Genomic DNA, 12,059 nt, shown 5'->3' with positions numbered 1-12,059 from the left:
GAGGCCGGCCAATCTGAGTGTGGGTTTTTCTGGGTTTTCCTCACCCACAAAGGCGAATACCGGATTAAAACTTACTTTCCATCTACCCATCTACCCCGAACATTCTGCCCGTTGTCTATATATGTGCTCATATTGTCTTAAGGAGGTTTTTCTCTGCGTCGAGCTGATTCCTCACCAGGGAAGTCCCTCCAAATCTCATGTATGATCTATAAGAAATATCCCTCCTCTACGAGCACTGGCTTGGAAGATCCAGAAAATTGGTTAAATAAGGATAAATATATAAATATATATATATATATATATATATATATATATATATATATATACACACACACAGCATCCAGGCCTACTTCATTAACAAAGTTATTTCTTGTAGTTTTTTCTCTTCATAAATATTTTGAGAATGGAAACAATTAGCCTACTCGTTTATTTTATTGACATTTAAGGCCTGGCAGTCTGCATAATCAAGTGCATGGGCACATAACATGAGCATCATATCTAATAATTCGTGCTAAATGCAGTATAAAAGAACAAGGTTAAATTCGACACTGAACAAAATATCACGATCGTTTTTTTTTTCTGACAGAGTCACGCCTTCCTTCTCTCATTCAGTCTCAGAAGTTGCTCAGTCATGGACGGCTTTCACCAAATGGATTCCTGACTCATTCTGTGATATACGTGGTGAAGAAATCAGATGCGGTGTAGATTCAGTTCAGGTACTTTGATCTCCCCATTCACTGTCAATACTATTATCAGTGTCGTTATCTTTAGTTTGAAGACAGTTTCTACTTGAAAGAGTCGTTAAATACAGAATTACTACCGTTGCTAACATTACTACAACTCCTATAGTTACTACTATTATTACCCCTATTGTTGCTATTAATGTTACTGCTGATACTACCAGTCGTATAATTATCAGTTTGAGACCGGAAGTTTAGGCATTATGAATCATTAAAACAGGCAGGCAAAAAGGGCATCATAAATAGCTAAAATACGCAATAAAAGGCAATTACAAAAACCTTGCACTAGACCCACAACCTTTTTACTTTCCACAAAGGGATTTCGGCAGCAAGAAAAGCTTTACGTAAGTCGAATGCAAATTGAGATTTTCAACTCGATGTTGCAATTACTGTTGGAAGCAAAGAAATCTTCTTCCCAGTAGCCTTGGAAAGTGCATTTTTGTGTTTGGTTGTACTGATATGAGCCGTTCAGAGTAAAAGTGGTGTAAGTCAAAATTGGGTAACAAGACTTAAAGTAAAAATTCTGTAAAATACAGCGCAAAGTAGCAATTAATATGTCCTTCTTGCTATCCACTGACTATTAATAGTTTAAATAAATTAAATATTAATTGTTACTTTGCGCTGTATTTTGCAGAATATTTACTTTAACCCTCATTACTCATTTTTGACTTGCACCACTTCTGCTCTGAACGGCTCATATGTTGCGATATGAAATATTTAGCTAGCTACAACAACGTCGCAATGAAAACTGAAAGAAAAATAACCGTTAAAAATAACGTTAGATCCGCACTCATTGTTGCCTTGTCAAATAAACACAAGCAATAATTAAAACACTTACTATTATACATTTTTGCACGGCAGCACTCATTGTTGCAAAGAGAAAATGAACTGACTGAAAGACAATAATATACATTCGGTGAAGTCACTTTCATTGTAGCGGTTATAGAAATCAATTAAAATATACCTGTAGACAATTTTTAATAATGAATTAATAAATAATAGATAAATAATCAAATAAAGACAAAAAAGCATTTATTTTGTAAATTAGGCATTTATATTAAGAAAGGCAGAAAAGGGCAACATAAAACTGTGACGTTTCAATCACAAAAGTGTAATTTGTACAGATTTACTTTCAAAATGAAGATAGATTTAACACATCTTAAAAGGCATTCTGCCAAATTTCCGGTCTCTGATCATCACTATCACTATTGTTACTACTATTTCCACTGCTACTACTGCTGCTGTTTTTTCTATTAGCCTACTACTGCAACTGACATCACTACAACTGTCATTATTACTTCGGCTATTGCAGTTCTATTACGAATATACTAAAATTCATATTACTATAGTCCCGTCGCTCTAATTTCCGGCAGCCAATCGCGTTGCAGGTCGGCTACATTTAAACGTGTGCGTCTTGTGATTCGCTGATGAAAACGTTATTAATTTCTTAAGGCTCGATAAATACTTAATATAATCGCCCGCCATTTTGGCTCTTTCGTTGGCGTTCGCAGAAAGCACACGAAGACGTTATTTGCAGCTCATTATTTGTTGAAGTACAGTGCGTTTGATTTATTATCATAGGAGCTAAGACATGATAATGTTAACGGTGTGGCAAATAGATTCCTCGTATGGTAGCTCGGCAACGAAAGAACGAACGATACTACCTACCTAGACTTTATAGAGAGCCTTCACTTCCTAAGACGTAAGCAAGGAGGAGTCACGCCGGGAATAACAGCGTCGCGACTATACCATTGTTACCTCTACCTCTGATGGATGATTTCTTTTGTAATACAAAAAATTGCATATTCAGCAATTCTCCGAAGCCTAATGAATCAGGAATGATTCACGCCCTGTGAAAACAAAGCATTACGCTTTGGTCATTTGTTTTAGTGCCAACGTGAGTCAGTATATCTGAAACAATAACAAAAATGAAAGCATAGTATTCACCACCGCAAGTGTCCTTGTACTTAGTTCACAATATTATTGATGTTGTGAACCCTGAAACACACGGAATTGCAAAAAGAAGTTTCTGAATAACTTCAGTCAGTGCTTGCAAAAAAATTCTGGATACCGATACCATTCTGTTTGTAAGATAGAAAAATTGTTACGTGATGAAACAGCAGGATTATAACAGAAGGTGACATAAAAAGAAATATGAAGTTCATCACATGCACCTTTGACTTCTTGTGATATAAAGAGGTTATTTTCAATACACAAAAACAGGCGTAGGAGTTTCATTATGAAAAATATAAATGATGTTCGTCGTTTACTGCAATTATCAGCTTTAAATGTTGGTAAAAGAAATTTTAGGCTTAAGTAATAGAGTGAAAGTCAATTTATTTGTTTAACTGTGTTCTATTGCAATGTACAAAGTTTTCAAAAATTCAACAAAATGTGCATACACTGAGGTTTATAAACTGTCATTTTTTTACTCCAATGAAAAACGAAAACATTTACGAGCTGTAATTTTTCGAAATTTATATTGCGTATTATGGTGCACATTTTAAGATTTTGCGAAGGATATTTGCACGCATATTTCAAGCTTCATAAATGTATATAATTCAGGGCTCTGTAGATAAATAATATTTCTGCAGAAGCAAAACAATACTATTTACGATTGATGAAGGTAGCTTACAATTTAGAATTTATATTACAATATTTGGGACGAAATTGATAGATGATGATTTTTCAGATTGCAAGAAACTTCCACTGTACTTTTCTTCAGTATTTTAACTGTGCTCTATTGCAATGTGCAAGGTATTAAAAAAAATTAACAAAAAGGTGCATGCACTAAGGTTTATAAACTGCCATTTTTTTACTCCAATTAAAAATAAAAACATTTACGAGCTGTAATTTTTCGAAATTTATATTGCGTATTATGGTGCACATTTTAATTTTGCGAAGGATATTTACACGCATATTTCAAGCTTCGTAAATGTATATAATTCAGGGCTCTGTAGATAAATAATATTTCTGAAGAAGCAAAACAATGCTATCTATAGTCGCGACGCTGTTATTCCTGGCGTGACTCCTCCTCTTTGCTTACGTCTTAGGAAGTGAAGGCTCTCTATAAAGTCTAGGTAGGTAGTATCGTTCGCCATTTTTGTTCTTTCGTTGCCCAGCTACCAGACGAGGAATCTATTTGCCACACCGTTAAACATTATCATGTCTTAGCTCCTATGATAATAAATCAAACGCACTATAATTCAGTAAATGATTGAGCGGCAAATAACGACTTCATGTGCTTTCTGCGAACGCCAACGAAAGAGCCAAAATGGCGGGCGATTATATTAAGCATTGACGTTATGCATTTCTTAGGAAATGTAGCCGACCTGCAACGTGATTGGCTGCCGGAAATAAGAGCGACGGAACTATAGGATTGATGAGGGTAGCTTACACTTTAAAATTTATATTACAATTGTTGGGCAAAATAGGTTGATAATTTTCCAAATTACAAGAAACTTTCACTGTACGATTCGTCAGCATTTTATTTAACTTACAGGTGTGAATCGAGATTCTCTGACACGAGCAATATAAAAGAATGTTACAGATATAGATTATCGCACAGACACGCCTGCTATAGCCCTATGCTTTGAGATTGTCCACTCCTCCATAAAATCTTCAGTAAACATTGTACTCATCTCGCATTAAGATGTTTCTGAGTCAGTTTAAATATAAAATAAATATAAGAATGTTTGTTAACGAAGTTATTATATACGAATTAATGGCTACTACTGATAAATATTGGGGCGCGCAGTAGCGGCGCACCGCTGCAACCGGAAGGTCGAAGTTTTGATTCCCGATGGGCTAACGAATTTTTCTATTGATCTAATCCTTCCAGACGCCCTATGGCCCTGGGGCCTACTCAGCTTCTAACAGAAATATGTACCAGGGTCATTTTCTTGGGGTAAAGGCGGCGGGCACATAGGACTGACATGCCTGTCATTAAATGCCGATTGTAAAGGTGGGAACCCTAACCTCTCGGCCGATTTGGCTTGTCGTGCGGTTGATTTTACTTTACTTTTACTGGTACGGTAAATGTTGGGAATCAAGAAAAACATCAACACTGTAATTAACCAAAAATATAAACTTTTTTTTCTCGAGCATTTAAGTACTAAATCGTTGTTTCTGTTTCGTGGCCCGCAAATTTCTATGTGACCCTTGAAGAAAAGTAACAGGAGATCGTTGGATTACTGCTTATATTAATACTAAGATTCATTCTATTACATTTCCTCCTGTATCACTACTGTGCTTTTCCTTTTTATCTTTGCTCTAGAATATGTTATTAGGAAAGTTCAGGATAACAGAAAGGGTTTGGAATTGAACGGGTTACATCAGCTTCTTGTCTATGAGGATGACGTGAATATGTTAGGAGAAAATCCACAAACAATTAGGGAAGACACGGAAATTTTACTTGAAGCAAGTAAAGCGATAGGTTTGGAAGAAAACCCCGAAAATGCGAAGTATATGATTATGTCTCGTGACACGGAATATTCTACGAAATGTAAATATAAAAATTGGAGATTCATCCTTCGAAGAGGTCGAAAAACTCAAATATTTTGGAGCAACAGTAACAAATATAAATGACACTCGGGAGGAAATTAAACGTAGAATAAATATGGGAAATGCCTGTTATTATTCGGTTGAGAAGTTTTAGTCATCTAGTCTGCTGCCAAAGAATCTGAAAGTTAGAATTTATAAAACAGTTACATTACGGTTGTTCTGTATGGTTGTGAAACTCGGACTCTCACTTTGAGAGAGGAACAGAGATTAAGGGTTGGAGACTAAGGTTCTTAGGAAAATATTTGGGACTAAAAGGGATGAAGTTACAGGAGAATGGAGAAAGTTACATAACGCAGAACTGCACGCATTGTATTTTTCACCTGTCATAACTAGGAACATTAAATCCAGGCGTTTGAGATGGGCAGGGCATGTAGCACGTATGGGCGAATCCAGAAATACATATAGAGTGTTAGCTGGGAGACCGGAAGGAAAAAGACCTTTTGGGGAGGCCGAGACGTAGATTGGAGGATGATATTAAAATGGATTTGAGGGAGGTGGGATATGATGATAGAGAGTGGATTAATCTTGCACAGGATTGGGACCTATGGCGGGCTTATGTGAGGACGGCAATGACCCTGCGGGTTCCTTAAAAACAATTTGTAAGTAAGTAATTACTTTTCCTACTATCGCTATTACTGCTACAAGGACTATTCCTACGACAACTACTATTACATCTGCTGCTAGTGCTACTACTACTACTACTTCCATTCATTTCTACTCTGGACGTAATCTCCTGCTTAGCAAATGAATACCTGTAAAGTGTATGGATATCAATGTGAATTTTCCCCACAACGGCAGTCAGATTTAAGAATGTATGAAGTCCTTCTTTCTGCAATTTGTAGCCATCAGTTAGCGAATGTAACTCGAATTAACAACTGTGCACAATCACAGGTCTTGTACTAAGGTGTGCTGCAGTATTGATGTGCTGCCATATGGCAGACTTCCAAGCAAATCATTTTATTGTAAAATCCCACGCAGACTGCCAGGTCTCGAACTCAGGTCTGCATGGTGGGCGGCTTGTGAACTTGCCACAAGGCCAACCACATTTCTTCTTTACTGAACTCCCTCGTACTGCGAAGCAACACTCTTTGTTCCCAAACACTTAAAATATGTATTCATCGCTTGCAACGCAAGACAAAACAAGTAGAATAACAAAAGATTTAAATACAGAGACCACTTCACTGCTGTTAGTATATTGGCCTATATGAAGTAATATTACCTTAGTAAGACATTTTATATTTGAGGTCTGTAATCTTCAATGTCCGCGTGATTATCACTATTCACCGGCGTAGCTCAAGCGGTAAGTGCGTTCGCCCCTAATCCGGAGCTGCTCTCGGGCTTGGGTCCGATTTCATCCTCATAGGGAAGGAAGGACACACAGAATCGAAGTCCGATGTCATTTAACAGTAATATACGTTACAAGAGCGGTATGTTGAAGTTTTCATGTTCGAGGAAAAGTTTGAAAAAGCGAAACGTAGTTGAGCTTTTTTAATTTCCGAGAATTGAAAGAAAACATACCGCCCGGGTATCGTACATTATTTTGTGCGAAGATCGTTTATTACATAACTGAAAGAGGAATTTCTAATTAGTTGCAATGAAATCTCCATCTTGGTTTCTGTTCAATGACGGCAAATTTGCAAAACAAAAATATCTATCTTCAACATTGTTGCTTTAAAATGTTTTCTGTGTTTACTATACTCCAGCAGGCCGTGATATACGTCTGTTTTTTTTTTCCCAGTCTATGATGAGTCTGGAATCTTGTTGATTTTTTCACGGCTTTCTTAATGTTACTTGCATCACGAATGCAGTAACTTTAGTGAAGTTGTAGAGTTTAATTAATTTTTGCAAATATTTAAAAACAATAATTAACAGTGCAATTTAGATGAAATTTCAGTGGTAAGTTTCCCATTTATAATTATTACTATATTGAACGTCTCTAAAAATAATATGTTAAAAGCCTAAAGCAGTAAAATCAATATGTCACTTAAGCGGTAAGAAGAGGGAAATTGCTATGTGTGTTAGGTTGGGAATACTGAATGTGGAATTTTAGACTTTCCGCGGATTGGTTTTGTGCGGAAACCAAGCAAATACGCACGATCTCGCACAAAATATATTTTCTAATTGGATTTTATTTCTGAATGAGTCGGAAAATACTGCACAGACTTAGTCATAAAGTAAAATTACAGTAAATCAATGTTTTGTAAGTTAATATTAAGAAAGCATAACAAATACCTAACAGCTAATTAATGTGTAAAAGAAGTTTAAAATGGTTACTAATGCAATGAAAATATACATATACAGATTTATGCAAATCTAGTCTTTCAGGTAAGGCTCCCTGCAAAGCAGATTTGAATAAGTTCAAGGCAAAAATTGTTCCGGGGCCGGGTATCGATTCCGGGACCTCTGGTTGAACGTACCAGCGCTCTTTCCAACTGAGCTATCAGAGGTCTTGGGATCGATACCCTGCCCCGGGTAGCGACTAGCTTCAAAAACAAACGGATTTGCCTTATTTCTAACAATACTACATAATTAACTCTTCAATGAAATAATTTCTTTCTGCATTTGATTTTTTCTCTCAAAGTACACCAAAGTAAGTTCAGCATGAAAACACAACCTTAAATTTGTTTACGAGCGGGCAACCACCTTTTCTCCATACTTTCAGATTAGCAGATTCCAAGAAGGCCTTAATTCCACCAGATCTGGAGGTGTTAGCAACCAGTCCACTATGAACACTATTTTAAATTTTTCATCACCTAAATCAGCAGAAGTTCTGTCGTCATGGAAGATCGGAATTGTGTCATCGGGAGATCTTGTGAGATCTGTGATGAACAAATCGACTATGAGGCAGGTTTTTATAGTAGCTACCTCTGTTTCTATTTCCCTTCTCATTTTGCAATTGGTCTATTATCATCTCACCGTCTCTTAATGGTAGTTGAAAGAGACATTACGAAGAATAACCATTACTATCTTTCTTCCTCCTTCTTGCCATACTTACATATGTAGTTAGTTTGTCCTTGGTAGTAGGATAGTTTATTGAAACAGATAAAATAATTACCATTATCATCTTTCTTCTCTTTGTTTCCGTAGTTGTGTAGCTAGTTTACCTTTGGTAATGTGCAGTTTATTGAAAGAAACATTACATAATATCAGTACCATTATCATATTTCTCCCTTATTTCTGCTGTAGTTATGTAGCTAGTTTACCTTTGTTAACGTGTAGTTTATTGAAAAATGCATTACATAATATAAGTACCATTATCATATTCCTTCTTCATTGTTGCCGTAGTTATGTAGCTGCTTTACCTTTGCTAATGTATAGTTTATTGAAAGAGACATTAGATAATATTACCATTATCATCTTTCTTCATCCTTGTTGCTGTAGTTCTGTAGCAAGTTTACCTTTGCTAATGTGTAGTTTATTGAAAGAGACATTAGCTAATATTACCATTATCATCTTTCTTCATCCTTGTTGCTGTAGTTCTGTAGTAAGTTTACCTTTGCTAATGTGTAGTTTATTGAAAGAGACATTAGCTAATATTACCATTATCATCTTTCTTCATCCTTGTTGCTGTAGTTCTGTAGCAAGTTTACCTTTGCTAATGTGTAGTTTATTGAAAGGGACATTAAATAATATTATCATTATCATCTTTCTTCATCCTTGTTGCTGCAGTTATATAGCTAATTTACCTTTGTTAATGTGTAGTTTATTGAAAGAGACATTAGATAATATAACAATAATCTTTCTTCCTCATTGTTGCTGTAGTTATGTAGCAGTTTACCTTCGCTAATGTGTAGTTTATTGAATGAGACATTAGATAATACTACCATTATCATCTTTCTTCATGTTTATTGCCGTAGCTATGTAGCAAGTTTACCTTTGCTAATAAGTGGTTTATTGAAAGAGACATTAGATAATATTACCATTATCATCTTTCTTCTTCATTGTTGCTGTAATTATGTAGCAAGTTTACCTTTGCTAATGTGTAGTTTATTGAAAGAGACATTAGATAATATTACCATTATCATCTTTCTTCTTCATTGTTGCTGTAGTTATGTAGCAAGTTTACCTTTGCTATTGTGTGGTTTATTGAAAGAGACATTAGATAATATTACCATTATCATCTTTCTTCTTCATTGTTGCTGTAGTTATGTAGCAAGTTTACCTTTGCTAATGTGTAGTTTATTGAAAGAGACATTAGATAATACTACCATTATCATTTTTCTTCATCCTTGTCGCTGTAGTTCTGTAGCAAGTGTACCTTTGCTAATGTGTAGTTTATTGAAAGAAACATTAGATAATATAACAATAATCTTTCTTCCTCATTGTTGCTGTAGTTATGTAGCAGTTTACCTTTGCTAATGTGTAGTTTATTGAATGAGACATTATATAATACTACCATTATCATCTTTCTTCATGTTTATTGTCGTAGCTATGTAGCAAGTTTACCTTTGCTAATGTGTAGTTTATTGAAAGGGGCATAATATAAGTAGACAACATTATCACATTTCTTCTTCATTGCTGCCGTAGTTATGTAGCTAGTTTGCCCTTTGTAGTATGTGGTTTATATATCATTCGGTATATTTTAAACACAGGACATCACTAAATGCAAACATCTAGCCTATGTGCTGGGAAGGAAGAAATCAAGTTTGGCAAGATCTTGAAAACTTTAAGACTACTCTTCAGCTTCTACGTCCCGGTACATCCTAGTGGCCAGAGAATAGGCCTATGTCAATATAATGTGCAAAATTGTTACTATAAAATAATAAATCTGAGAAAGAATATACCTGACGTCTAAGGGAAGTATAGGTGAGGATGCGAGACCAGACATACGAGCTGTGGAGAAAGGAAAGAATGAGCTATCAGAGAGACAGTTTCTTTCAGGATGGTTAATATTATTCGAATATATCGATACGAAAGTTCATCTCAGATTAAAACTTCTCCCTCCATACCCATGGGTGATACAGCCACAGTGCATGATAAGGTCACAGGACAAGTTTTGTTTCCTTTACTGTAGTATCTATGCCTCGCTCTTGTATTTCACAAAGAAGTGATATTGCTACAATCTTTTATAGATCATTCGTTACCTCGTGAAACCAAATGCATTCTGCGCCGTAGCTCAAAATTGCAAACTAATGGTGGGGTAAGCGAGCTAGCTAGCTTGGAAATCGAAGCATAGCGAGGGAGGAAGGGTTCTCACAAGCAAACATTCTCAAGGGGGCAGATAAAAAATATTTTTTCTTCCACCATGTTAATAATGTCAAAACAAGTACTTATACAAATTTTGGCCACTCGAGCGCAATTACGAGGGCCGTCCAGAAGGGAAGTTTACTGAGATCGTTTACAGAAAGAAAACACAATTTCATGGAAAGATTTATTGGAAAAGATACAGCAATTGTTGAGCTATTTTTCAACATGTATTCTCCACCGGAATTGAGACATTTGTCATATCGTAGGATCAACTTTTGTAACCTTGTGTCGTAGAAGTCTATCACCTAGGATCGCAACTAGTGGGTGACATCGTCTGCACCTCTCTGTCGATTCTAGACCTATGGTATGACAAATATCTCAATCCTAGTGGGGAATATGTTGAAAAATAGCTCAACAATTGCTGTATCTATTCGAATAAAACTTTCCATGAAATTTTCTGTAAACGGCCCCAGAGAAACTTACTTTCTGGCTGCCCTCGCAATTGCGCTCGAATGGACAAATTTTGTATAAGCACTTGTTTTGACATTATTTACATAGTGTAAGAAAAAAATTAACTTTTTTATCTGTCCCCACGAGAATGTTTTCTTTCCCCTCACGCGCAGGTAGGTTTCACGAGATACCGAATGGCCTATAAGTTGTTTTCTCTAAAGGCATACACTGCAGATAGCATTTCTGAAGAGTACAGCATTCCTTAACTTCATATCCATATAACGTATTTTTTAAAGAGGGGGATTAAGTCCTTTAGCCTCTTTGGCTATATTCCACTGTTCTCTTAATCTCATCATAATCAATCCCCCAATACTCCCTGATCACTCTTCACTCCGCAAGGTCCGAGCCAGTTACCACAACAGGTAAAAACTGGCTTGAAAGATGAACAAGTTATACATATTGTGTTTAATAAAGATAATTATTAAATAACTTTAGAACATTCAGTAGTCTACATGATGCAAATATAGGAAAGGTGAAGGACTTAAGATGCTTATTTTCATCCAGTCTGTGTAGTGAAGGAACCTTGATTGTATTTCGTCTCATGAGAAGAGAGTGTAGGAATAGGACTACAGAGATATACGAATACTTTATCTTTAAGAAGAGTTTAATTAATGAGTGACAATTATGTGAAAAAAGCAACATAGCGCCCGTATTTATAGAAATAAATAATCGGATAAAACACATTGTGAAATAATACAATGTATCACAAATAAAAGATCAAAATCTACTACATCTGACGTTCCATATAAATAAACATTTTATATGATTATGCAAATCTAGTTTTTCAGGTAAAACTCCCTGTAAAGCAGACTGGAATAATATTTTTATTCATTCATTTTATATGATTGCTCTTATTTTAACGTATTTACGTCTAGCTTTCCTTTAAATTAAACATTTTATAGAAGTGTTCTTATTTTGACACAGGCAAAGTAGTCGTAATAGTAATAGTAGTGGTAAACCAGCATTATACATACATACATACATACATACATACATACATACATACATATATATATATATATATATATATATATATATATATATATATATATATATATA

At 35.5% G+C, this 12,059-nt stretch overlaps 1 protein-coding gene across 2 annotated transcripts in view; it reads left to right on the top strand.

Moving 5' to 3' along the window:
- Positions 1-12,059, top strand: part of LOC138716490 (ankyrin-3-like) — a 58,226-nt gene that overhangs the window by 28,221 nt on the left and 17,946 nt on the right. The window contains exon 2 of one of the 2 annotated variants that reach the window (XM_069849631.1): positions 7,966-8,147. The exons of the other annotated variant lie outside the window; for it this stretch is intronic. Within the exon in view, the coding sequence (XP_069705732.1) occupies positions 8,029-8,147 (119 nt within the window). The 5' untranslated portion in view covers positions 7,966-8,028. The remainder of the gene's footprint in view (positions 1-7,965; positions 8,148-12,059) is intronic. 2 annotated transcript variants of the gene reach the window in all.

The sequence above is a fragment of the Periplaneta americana genome, chromosome 16 (assembly GCF_040183065.1).
Source record: "Periplaneta americana isolate PAMFEO1 chromosome 16, P.americana_PAMFEO1_priV1, whole genome shotgun sequence".
Taxonomy (NCBI): Eukaryota; Metazoa; Arthropoda; class Insecta; order Blattodea; family Blattidae; genus Periplaneta; species Periplaneta americana.
Note: the sequence above shows the minus strand (reverse complement) of the source record. Positions and strands in the feature narration are given on the sequence as shown.